A 12,455-nucleotide genomic window follows, 5' to 3' on the forward strand; every position below is an offset into this window, starting at 1 on the left:
GCCCAGCGGCAGCGGACGCTGGACCCGGCCCAGTCATGAAGGAGCGTGTGCTCACCTTGCGGGCTCTGCCTGGGGAGGGAACAGGTTCAGACACCCACCTAGAGCAGGGCCAGCCTTGCCAAAGCCTGCCTGCATCCTACAGGGCCACCCAGTGCCCCACCATGGAAGCCCCTCCAAGCAGGCAGACACCGCGTGCTGCGGGGCACAGCCATGAAACCCGACCATGCCTGCTGATGACCCAGGCTTTCCCCTGGAGCCAGGATGGGCTGGACCCCCTCTCAGGAGAGATGGGGCTCGATCTCAGGCCCAGCAGCCAGCTGCAGCCTGAAACATGATGGTGCCTCAGACAGGCCCCCAGACCATACTGGGGGGCCACAGAGAACCCGGCATTGGCAGGATGGGCACCGGGTCTATGTCCCCCAACCCGGGACTTCACTAGCCCTGATCAGGAAAGGACTGGAGGAACAAGAAGGCACTGCATGAGGGAGGGAGGCCCCGAGACAGACGCCCGCTCACCCAGACATCTCCATGCCACGCCCCCCTTCTCTCTCTCCCTCTAATTGGCCACAAAATGTACAGGCCTGGTACCCACCCACCCCCGCTGAGGAGGCCCCACGAGGAGGTTCTAAGCTGAGCACAGAGGAGCGGGCGGCTGCACATGCCACAGGCACCATCTCACGTCCAAGTCTGGGCACTGCAGGCAGGTGCCGCACAGACAGCCTGGGGAAGGCCCAGCCCCTCCACATGGCCTGGCTCCCGGGACAGGTGCCGCCAAGTCCTCTTTTCCTACTAAAGTCCCAGTGGAGAAGAGAGGGGGACTGAGAACCAAAAGGACAGGCAGAGGCCACCAGCCAGGCCAGGGTCGCCGGGGCAGCCATCACCGGCCAGCAGGTGGACCGCACAGCCGTGAGCACACAATGGGCCTGCTCCCCTGTCACCTTGAGCAGCGCACTCTGGGGCACCTGACTCACTGAGGGGTCCATGTTCAAGTGCATGGTGCCAGACCCCAGGCACAGGGATGTCCCTCACATTTCCCCAAAAACCCGCTCACTGGGCCTATCCTACAGACAGACAACTGACTCACGAGAGAGACTGCTTTCCAAAGGGCCCACACTAGCCAAACTAACCCGAGCAGCCTTCGCCAAAGAACAAGGCAGGCACGTGCCAGCATCTGCACTGGAACCACCACAGGAAAGCAGATGCCATCAAGGGCCCCGTTCTAGAGACAGACAAGGAGCCTCAAAAGGCTGTCCCCTGGTGCAGGGCTGGGTTGGGGGCTGAGGCCTCTATGGCGCAGGTGCACTGTGCGTCCCAGGCATGGTCCGGGGCTGCGGGAGAAACTCTTGGGACCAGCCCCACATGGGACGCACAAGGGGCAGAGGGGGACAGGAGCAGGATACAGACAGATCACGCAGGTTCTCTGCTGCCGGACGGAGCGCCCCTAGCTGCCACTGAGCCCACAGTGAAGGGCACGGTGCCACCCAGAGCTCCTGGCGCGTGCCCTGCCACAGCCCTGGACCAGACAGGCATGGCAGGCTGCCACCATGGAATACATGGAGACAGACCATTAGACTCAGACTGATTCCACACCTTCTGCCAAAGCCCATTTACATCGAGTGGCGCCAAAGCCGAATGGACACGACAAGGCCTCTGGCCATGTCAAACCCCAGGGGCCCCCTTATGCAGAGAGCAGGTGGTCAGGTTGAGCATGAGACTTGCTGGGAACACATGGCTCAGGCCATGGTCAGTTCAAGGGCAGGCCAGAACTGGCCATCCCGACGTGCTCTCTCACCCACACTGATCCACGGCAAATTCCGTCACCTTGACCTCCCAGATGCCCCCACCGCCTAACCCGTCTGATCATCACCACTGGCCACACACAGGAGACATCCTGCCCCACAGAGTCCCCTGGAAAACTTACCCCTGCCATGCCCTGAAGGCTCCCAGAAATTGTACTTTCCCATTACCTCAAAAAGTGACAGCAGGACACGGTGCCAGTGATGACAAGGACTAGCTAAAAACCTGCACCCTGAGCCAACACCGTCCACAGGCTCCATAGAGGCGACTGCACTGAGCCTCAAAACCCCCAACGGGAGTCACCATCACCAGAAAGACTCGCTCGGAGAGCCACTCCTGGTAGAGCCAAATGCAAACACAGGCCCCCGGAGCCTGGGCCAGTGGTGGCTTCTCCAGCGGGAGGCCCCTCAAGTGCAAGAGGGGAACAGCCCAGCCACCGTGGATCTCGTATGCCTTGCTGGTCTCTGGATGACTCAAGTGCACCATAATTCAGATGCCAGGTGACAAGGCCTTGTTACGTCCTTGAGAGGACAGCCTAACCACCTGGGACCAACAGCAGGAAAGACTCATAACTAGTAAACTGATCTTCACTCACTCTTGGGAGGTGACAGAAACCTGAGGCAGGAAGAGGCTCAGAAAAGCACCGTCTGTGACAGAAAACATGGTGATATCCACTCATCACACCCAATGACTCTCGAGTCCCTTATGCTTGACAAGGGCCTGACTCCTCCTGACGCTGCCCAGGCCCCTGATGGCAGCAGTAGATGAAACAGCCCAGGCCCAGGCACCGGGAAGCACCACACGGCCAGGTGCTCCAGGACATGCCAGCCTGGTGGCTTCAGGCCAAGGGCTCTTCTGCCTGGAGGCAGCAAGGTGGGATCTTCAAAACAAACTGCGGCGATCACAGCCCAGGCTGGAATGCACTTCTGGGAAAGCCGATGCACAGAGGGGAGGCAGGGGAGGCCAGGGCAGACCCCAACATGAAGAGCTCCATCTGCATCCACGCCCCTCAGGGGCTCCCCTCTGTGGACTTCTCAGCCGGCTCTACCTTAAGTCAGCAGCAAGGAGGATGTCTGGGGCTTCAAACAGGCAAAGCAGCACCAGGCAGGATCCATGACCCAGGGTCTCTGCTGAGGCAGAGAAGCAAGGCCAAAGCCGAGACGGCAGCCACACAACGTGTCCCGCAGGGACCCAGGAGCCACCTGCAAACACATCCCACAGAGCTCTGGAGACCCACAGGCCTGGACGCACGTCCTGCTTTCACCAACTCCCAGCTGTTTAGCCCGGGGCTCAAGTTCCTCCCCTGCAAAAGAGGGAATCATAAGAGCTTCCAGCTGGGAGCGTCTGTGAGGCTCAAGTGAGAGGCTGCACATGAAGCGCAGCGCAGCGCATGGTGAGGGCAGATGCGAGATAAACACTGACTGCTCTCAGCATCCCCATCGTCATTCATCGCTGGGATTACAGATGATACACCTGAACCCTGGAGCCCTCACAGGGTCCTGAGAGGCCCTGCTCCCGCCACCAGCCCTCTCCAAAGCACGGCCTTATTTCCAGCACAGCAGAGAAACCGCCAAGAGCACGGCCCCACGCATCCCCGCCCGAGCTTCTCAGTCCTGTTCTTCAAGAGCCCTCAGAGCACGTTGGCCTATTCCACTCCAGATCTGAAAGATGACAGCACGGCCACGGGCTGGGCCACAAAGGACTGCAGCCTCCTGTCCCGGCTCTACCCACGGCAGAGCTGGGGACGGCAGAGCGGGGGACGCCAGGCAGAGGGGTGCTTGGGTCCCTAAGGGCCAAGGAGACTAAGAGGGCCCGGAAAGGGAAGGGAGGCTACAGGGCAGCCCCGGGTGCCCTGTGTGAAGTGTGAGAAGAGGGCACACCAGATCCACCCACTGATTCTGAACAGCATGCCCTGTCCTCAGCCCCATAACCAGGAGGTCCATTCTCAGATTCAAAGAGCCGAAACGAGGCTTGAGCGTAAACCAGGCCAGGCTCCCCTACACTGCCATGAAACTCCTGCTCCAAGGTAAAGAGGCCCAGGATCTCTGACAGGCTCTGCTCACACCAGTGACCAATGACGCCCCATCTGTCCACGGCTAAAGGAAGGGAGAAACACACAGGAGGCAAGGTTTGGTGGTCCTGACCCAACTCCCAGGCTGAAATGCACTCAAGCACCACACCCTCCTAGAGCGCCTTACGGCCAGTGCCCTGTAGGCTGCCCCGCTGCCCACTGAGAGCCCTGCCTGCCCCCGGCTCCACAGCCAGCCCCGGACCCTTCGTCACAGCACCACGTCCCGGGGACTGCCGAGAGCTGCTGCACCAGGCACGTTATCAACGTCATCCCGCTGAATCCTCAAGCAGCCCCACAGACACTCTCTCTGCTGTAAGACAGGAATTCCGGTGCAGCACCTGAGCAAACCCGCATAAAGCTAACAAGCAGGCTCCTCACAACCCTGGAAAGCAGTAAGTCCTACACTGAGAGTTCCAGAAGCTTCTTGCCTCTACCAACTCCAGCCCCAAGACCAGAATGCAGCACAGGTGCCACCGTGGGGCTTCCAGCCTCCAGTCCTAAGAGCGCAGAAACATTCAGACAGAAACTTCAGTCCAGCTCACAGCAGCGTTTGGAACTGTGCTTCACCAGTAAAAGGGGTCAAAACCATAGCTCAATGCTAGGAAAATTCCTTCTTGCTCCAGGCTGGTTGGTGGCCCAGCAGCTAAATCCGAGATATGGTGTCATTTTCTCTTCCTCAAACAAGGGAGGCAATGGCTTCCGGCTCGGCATCTGCTCACTGCGGGATGATCTGTTTCCTGCACCAGGTTGCACGGCAAGTTGACATCAGACCCTCCCTGGGCTGCCTTCCCTGCCTCGGAACTCCTCTGGGTGGGAGAGCTCCAGGCTCCTCCCTGAAACAGGCTGGAATGCTACTGCAGTAACTATGGAGAGAAACTGAGGCAAACTTTAAAAAGGCAGCAACGGCAGGAACTCCGCAGAGGAGCCCGACACACAGGACCTGCTGAGGTACCTGCTGGCTTCTGGCTTCACGGACGTGGACATGTGTCATGTTGGTGAAAGGAACACCGAGTCACCAAGACAGCGATTGTGGGAAGGGCGCTCTGTTCCGCACATCAGATCAGCAGAGAAGGAAAGTTACACAACACCCAGGAAGTGCATCAAGACTGCGTGGTGTAGGCTGCTCACAGCGGCACACTACGCCGGCTGATAGGCAACATTCATCTTCTAAAAGCCAAGCTCCTGAAAACAGGCACACGAATGACCCAGCCGTCACTTCAGAAGCTCGGCCTGAGGCACCAGCATTCCGAGATGCTGCCACATGAGCTACCCCAGCGGCACCGTCACAGCAGCACCGCCTGGAAGAGGGAGCACCGGGCACTTGGCTACGAGGAACAGGGCACCGCCTGGAAGAGGGAGCACCGGGCACTGGGCTACGAGGAACGGGGCACCGCCTGGAAGAGGGAGCACCGGGCACTGGGCTACGAGGAACGGGGCACCGCCTGGAAGAGGGAGCACCGGGCACTGGGCTACGAGGAACGGGGCACCGCCTGGAAGAGGGAGCACCGGGCACTGGGCTACGAGGAACGGGGCACCGCCTGGAAGAGGGAGCACCGGGCACTGGGCTACGAGGAACGGGGCACCGCCTGGAAGAGGGAGCACCGGGCACTGGGCTACGAGGAACGGGGCACCGCCTGGAAGAGGGAGCACCGGGCACTGGGCTACGAGGAACGGGGCACCGCCTGGAAGAGGGAGCACCGGGCACTTGGCTACGAGGAACGGGGCACCGCCTGGAAGAGGGAGCACCGGGCACTGGGCTACGAGGAACGGGGCACCGCCTGGAAGAGGGAGCACCGGGCACTGGGCTACGAGGAACGGGGCACCGCCTGGAAGAGGGAGCACCGGGCACTGGGCTACGAGGAACGGGGCACCGCCTGGAAGAGGGAGCACCGGGCACTGGGCTACGAGGAACGGGGCACCGCCTGGAAGAGGGAGCACCGGGCACTGGGCTACGAGGAACGGGGCACCGCCTGGAAGAGGGAGCACCGGGCACTGGGCTACGAGGAACAAGGCTCCGCCTGGAAGAGGGAGCACCGGGCACTGGGCTACGAGGAACAAGGCTCCGCCTGGAAGAGGGAGCACCGGGCACTGGGCTACGAGGAACGGGGCAGTGGAGCCGCACCCTGAGAAGCTCCTCAGATGGCGAGAACAGCGTTCCCTACCAGGGAAAGATGGACACGGCCAACATACTCGGTAAAAACTGCAGAGGAGAACATGCGTGGCCACGAGCACGTGCCCGCTGGTCCGCACAGACGAGGGAAAATGCCCAGCAGCTGCTCTCATGTCCCGTGACCTCAGCTGGACCAGGGGCTCTGTTCTTCAGTGACTACAAGCTACTTTCAATGAGAAACAAACAAAAGTGACTTTAAAATGAGGCCCGCCTGGCAAAGCCCTCGGGGATCTGGGCCACCGTGGCCTCCCATCTTCTGCCATGCCGCCTCCTTCACGCTCATCTGAATTTCTGTCCGACTGCCTGTAAGAGACTTGTAGAAATGTGCTCAGCTGTTCAACCGTGCGAGGCTCCCTGACCCCGCCACGGCAGGCCGCGACAAACACGGTGTCCCGCCACAGAAGACAGCAGCAGCCCAGAGGCCAGAACGCAAGCACCAAGGTCACGACGGGACTCATCCACACCTCAGTGGCCACTGCCAGCGCTGCCTGTCCTAGGGTCTGCCTCCTTCCTGGGCCTTGGAAGTGCACAAAAGGGCCGGGCACTCAGCGTCACCAGGCCCCAGAAAGCCTTGGTCGGGAAGTGTCCACCCACCAGCAAGCAGCACTGAGACCCGGGGACGGCTCAGTGCCCAGGCGCAGTTCAGGAGGCTCAGCAACCAGTCGTTACTGCCAGTACCTTTCAGCTCACAGAGATGAAGAGAGGACCAGGTGCCTGCCCAAGTCACATGACCAGCAAGGAGCAGACCAGCCGCCCCCCAGGCCCTGCAGGCAAGAGGGACCGGGAGCTCCAACCTCACGCCCAGAGGCCTCCTGCGCCTCTCCACTGCCCCATCTCAGGGAAGCGTCTCCAGCACTCCTGGCGACGGGTGACCAGCGCCATCTGGAGCCTGCACCTTGGCTAAAGAAGCCCACACAGGGCAATAAGCCACATGTGGGACAGAAGCCAGCATACAGACACACACATGAAAGCAAGCTGGAAACGCTTGTGAGAACCCAGGATTTCAGGGCAGCTTCTCCCTTTGGCCTCCCAGACCAGCGCAGTACTGAGGACCTCGTCTCACCCCCAAGACCCCATTTCACAGAACAGGACGGAGGACCAAGCGCGTCCATGGGATGCCCCAAGACTCACCCTTCCCCAGGGCGGGTGCTCCAGCTCTCAGAGAGAGCCCACAGGTCCTGAGAGGCCAGCCACAGCTGAGGTTGTGAGGACCACCTGCCCACTGTAGAGGCTGCTCCCTGAGACAGAGACCCCATTCCCAAACCAATCCCCCCATCGGCTCAATCCACATCTCTGACCACAGCGAAGGCAATATGGGCAGCATGCAGATGCGAATGTTCCCTTCCGTGTGGCCCTGGACACAGAGATGGGCCTGCTGCTGCTGGTCAAGGCAAATAATTTTAGGAAGCACCTCCCTGTTTGGTGGGAGAAAAGTACAGGCAACTTTCCTTTCCTTTAATAGTTCATTCTGTTTCATTTCCAAAGTAAACTGATGAGGATCGCCTGGTAAAATGTGAACGCTTTAACTTCAAATCACTTTTAACGCCCGTTTCATCTGACAGCGGCTTTGAAAGCAAAAGGCAATCTTTATCATTTGAGGTTTTTCAGTAAATTCATGTGATTATGTCCAACACAACCAGATGCTTCTAAAAGCCAATTTTCAAAGTGACATCAGCCCCCAAAATAAGAAACCTCCTTCTGGCTATTAATAAATTATTAAAACACTCTCTCCACAGGAGGACGAGGCTGAGCTTGATCATCAATGGCAAACAGGTGAGCTTCAGGCCCTCCGCACAGACCCACGGCCTGGTCAGCCGTGCAGGGCGCAGAGCTCCCCTGGGGCCCCGTTGCACGGCCCTTCCCTCTGCCGCAAGCCCACCCCACTGCCCACCAGCCCCACAGGTTCCACCGGACGGGGTTCAGTCCCTCATGGTAGCTCCATCTTCTGGTCAGGGGCAGGCATAAGACCCCTTTTTAGCCAAGGAGGCATAAGGGGCCCTTGCTGGCAGTGGGGGTCCTAGGAAACGCTTCCTTGTACAGAAAAGATCCAAAAAAGAGGCCTCTCATTTCCGCCTCTGGGTGTGATGCCGGAGCCTGGATGGCCCCTCACAGCCACGAGCGAAACCAGAGAAGAGCCGGGCTGTGGGATAAGAAGAAACACATATCTGATCGTCATCCCAGGTTCCCTGAAGCCCTTGGGACTTCCTGAGTGACGGGCATGTCTCTTGGTATTCATAGTGAGCCCCTTCCAATCATGCCTGCATTCATGCTGACGTGAAGACTCAGGGTGGGCCCGCTAGTGACCGACGGGCTGGTTCCCAAGACCACATGAGGCCCCACCCTGCTGGGAAGACGAGAACCCTCCTGATCCAAGGAGGGACCCCACAACAGGAGGCCAACCCCCAGACCCCATGGCAGTTTAGCACATTGTCAGAACGATGGACGGTGGTGCCTCAGTGGAGGCTCACAGCACACGGTGGAAACATGGGGCAAACCCTTCCCTCAAATCCCTGCTCCCCCATCTCCTCCCAGACCAGGGCCAACCACATGATGAAGGACAGCCATCCCCCAAGAGCCAGGGGGCACACACTCTCACGCGCCCCTAACTCTCCAAAGCAAACGCATCCCCACAAGCACCCTGGGCGGCCAGGTCTACCTGCTGGTGACGGCGCTGTTCTTGTCCTTCAAGGCAAGCTCCCTCTGCTGCAGCTCAACCACGAATCTGGAAAGGTCTTCTGGAGTCCTGCAGGATAAACAAGGCACACTCAGTTCCAGCTGTCCCCCAGAAGTAAACCTGATTCTGCACACAAAACAGAAGGCCAAAAGCAACCTCTGTAGCTGATGCTCTGGGACCCAGGATGTGTGAACTCCGGGGACCCAGGTCCAGGGCAGCATGCACGCACTACAGCCTGGGGTCAACCACAGCCCCCACCCCTATGCAACGCCGGGGAGATGACCTTAGAAAGCCCTGATTTTACTTCACCTGTAGAAACAGAGACACCACCTGACAGTGTCACTCTTCAGAGGAAACGAAATCAGGTTTAAAAAGCGCCCACCAGGCCCCTGGCACAGGGGAGGTCTCAGCGAGTTTTCAGTTCCTTTCCTCACCTCTCCTTCAGACGACCCACATATAACAACAAGAGTAGAATCAGCGATCTCCAGGTGTAGCGCTTTCTACTTTCCAGGACGATTCCAGATTGTCTCAGGGAATGCCCCAGCAACCCTGTTGTTCACCGTTTCCATTTTTTAAACGAGGAAACTCAGACTCCAATGTGAAACAGCCGCTTCAAAGTTCAAAGTGCACCCCGATGATCAGCAACAGCTGAGCTCGGCCCGAGCCACATCCTCTAACTCGACGCTGGGACTCCGGAGGACACAGCAAGGATCTGAGCCATGCATGCAAAGTTACGCCAGTGGTGTGTGAGCGTTCCCAGCCTCACAACCTGGGGCACAAAGCCAAGGCTCCCTGGCTAGACTGACCCAGCGGCATGTGAGCTCAGGCCTGAGGACCCATCCTTGTTCTTCTCTTCACCTGTCATGGACCAAGCGCAGGTCCACATAGAAAGCAGGCGCTGGCAATGCTGTGAGAGCCCCACCCAGCCCCACTCAGGGAGCCCACACTGTACCACTGAATGAGCAACGGGGACCCCGACATTGGCCAAGGAGGCTACCTGCACCCCTGGAAGGAGAGGTCCCAGTCACTCTGTCAGCCAGGCCCCCAGAGCAGCCTCGGGTGGATCCCGGGCACACCCTCCCAGCAGCCTGCCCGGGAGCTCCTCTCTGCGAGTCAGCCACGGCCACGGAGAGGCACACTGCAACCACGGACCCCTAACAGAAGCCATCCTGTTGCCTAAAACGCGCACGCTGCAAACCTCACGCACTGGGCCCGACCAGACTCTGCCCTGAGACAGCCACTGACCTTTCCTGTCACTTGAGCACCCTACCCATGGGCCCCCGAAACCCTGCATCAGCTCATCCAGTGCTCACACAGCCCCTCCCCTGGTCTTCCAGCACCCAGCTCCTCCTCCAAACAGAGGAAGGGCCACTTCCTTACAGTGTCTCTGGCCACCTCCACGCCCCTCGCCATCCCATGCCTGTTTTGCACGGCACAGAGGACAGCTGGAGCCCGCCTTGCCCAGCATTAGTTTGGTGTTTCTGGAGTGTCTTCCATCACTGGAACAAAGCTACCAAGAGCCTGTGAGCAGATGTCCTGCGGCCTGGCCCAGGCCCTGAGCCCTCACACACACCCAGGGCCGGTCATAAGCCCTCTCTCTGACCACAGCCAATTCACACAGAGCACACCACGGCCTTCTCCCTTCCACGTCCCCCAGAGAGGCCTCCTCTGCCCACCCAAAGAACAGGCCCCTTGCTGAACATCTAGTGGGGACAGCGATGGGTGCAGAAGGAGTAGCTGGCAGCGGGGAGACCCCATCTGTCCTCACACACACAGGCAAACCGGGGTTAGAAAGCAGCTCCGTGGAAAAACCATTTATGACTGAAAGATCTTGGAAGAGAAACTGAACTCTAGGACAGAGATGAAAGGTGCAGCTGGCGTTGAACGCCGTGACCATTCTCTCCAGTTTCCCAAAGCTTCCAACCTCAGGGAGTTAAAAATATCAGTACGAAAGTAAGGAAACCTTTCCAAGCCAAGAGATATTTTTTCTGAAACATTTGAATGAGATATTTAAGTTGTTTTGCATTAATCAATGGGGCTTGTAAATTTTCACTAACTCAGTGCAAAGAATTTATTTACAACAAATAAATAAAAATCGCATATATCCACATCTGCAACGGCGCCTCCCAGCCCCTGTGCCCAGAACCAGCGGCAGGTGGGGTGGTCACAGGCGGCAGGCTACAGGCTCCACCTACACAGCCAAGACCACCCCGCCTCACACCCCTCAGGGACCTCACATGTCACCGGACCTGAAACAGCAGGAGGCCAGTGGAGAGGCATTTGGCAGGCAGTACCAGGCCCCAGGGTTCTCCCAGCTGGGATGGTTCTCTCTCACCAGAGGGCACACTGCCTGCCACCTCCCTCTGTGGGGAAGCCTCCCTGCAGCCTGCAGAGCAGGAGGCAGGGTCGGGAGCATTTGACACCGATTTAGAAACAAGCTTCTTGCCCCAAGGTACGAACCCACCCAGCAAAGCTGGGAGCTGGGGTAAGATCTCAGAGGGCCAGGCTCTGCTAACCATGTTCTGCGATTCCCAGTGATGCCAAGACCATGATAAATGCAACCATTTAGCAATGAGGGGGGAAATGGGAGTGGTTCAAATCAACTGAAAAGTGACAGTGACAGAGCCCTCTTCTGAAGTGCTGGGCGCCCACAGATGGCACACACACCAGGCAGTCTCCTACGTCACCCAGGAAGGCCTCTGTCTCATGTCATGGGGTCAACGCCTCATTCTGGCACTGATGGGCCACAGGAGAAACCTGAGTACTCTGGAGCCCCGGGGCATCCATCTCCATCACCCAAGGAGCAGGCTGGCTCTCCACATTCCCACCGACTCTGCAGGAGGCTGCTTCCGGGTGGCTCCCCTGCACGCTCCTCCTTGCCTGAGGTGGGTGTGACCTGGAGTTGTCCTGCCCCAGGCAGGAACAGAGAGCATGGCTTGCCCTGAGGCAGAAGGCTGGCGCCTGAGGCGGATGGTCCCACACAGACCCCAGCCCTCGGGAGCACTGACACGCGATGGGCTCTCAGCCTGGATACTTGCTGGCCACATCCCTAGGCCCCCAGATCCCTGCTGGCTCTCAGTCCCCATGCGACCAGGCCCCCATCATAGGGAGGACTGAAGCTGCAGGGCTTGCTATTCCAGAGCCCTCCAACCACAGGGGCAGCCGTGCCCAACACCTCCCACGGGCAGAAGCCGCTGGAGGGCACAGGGGCACCAGAAGGAATTCCTCCCTTCGCAGCCTCTTGCGCTGAAAAACCCGCAGTCACTACTTTGGCTAAACCAAGCCTCATGAGCCCTGTCTGGCCATTCTTGCTCATGACCAGGGTTCAGCTTCCACTCAAAAGCACAAGCACAGTGAGCTCGATGACAGCCTTCAAGAACGTCACACGGGACCAGTCTACTCTACTTGCAGAGACAGAGGGAAGGCCAGGACATCCTTAAAGGAAAAGGAGATGGACCCGTGGGAGAAAACCTGGGTCTCAGCCCCAGCCCTGACCCCTCCAGGCTCAACTCCCTACCTGCTCGGCTGGGCTTCCTAAGGCTCACTTCCAAAACCCTACGGCACAGGTACAGTGCACTGCTATCACCTGACAATCCTTATGCCGTTAACTTTATGGATGTGGAAGGGACAGGGAGGATGTTTTCAGGGTGTGCAATCCAAGCCCATTTTCACACTGGCATTGGGAGGCCGGGAGAGGACATGCACCCTGGAGGCGGTGTCTGGATGTCGCCGTGGACATGAGG

At 58.9% G+C, this 12,455-nt stretch overlaps 1 protein-coding gene across 8 annotated transcripts in view; it reads right to left on the minus strand.

Annotated features, from left to right (window-relative positions):
- MAD1L1 (mitotic arrest deficient 1 like 1) overlaps positions 1-12,455 on the minus strand; it is a 432,704-nt gene that overhangs the window by 337,721 nt on the left and 82,528 nt on the right. For all 8 annotated transcript variants that reach the window (XM_518933.9, XM_003318210.6, XM_054687323.2 and 5 more), the window contains one exon: positions 8,695-8,781. In XM_518933.9, coding sequence (XP_518933.3) covers positions 8,695-8,781 — 87 coding nt within the window. The remainder of the gene's footprint in view (positions 1-8,694; positions 8,782-12,455) is intronic.

Source organism: Pan troglodytes, chromosome 6 (genome assembly GCF_028858775.2).
Source record: "Pan troglodytes isolate AG18354 chromosome 6, NHGRI_mPanTro3-v2.0_pri, whole genome shotgun sequence".
NCBI lineage: Eukaryota > Metazoa > Chordata > Mammalia > Primates > Hominidae > Pan > Pan troglodytes.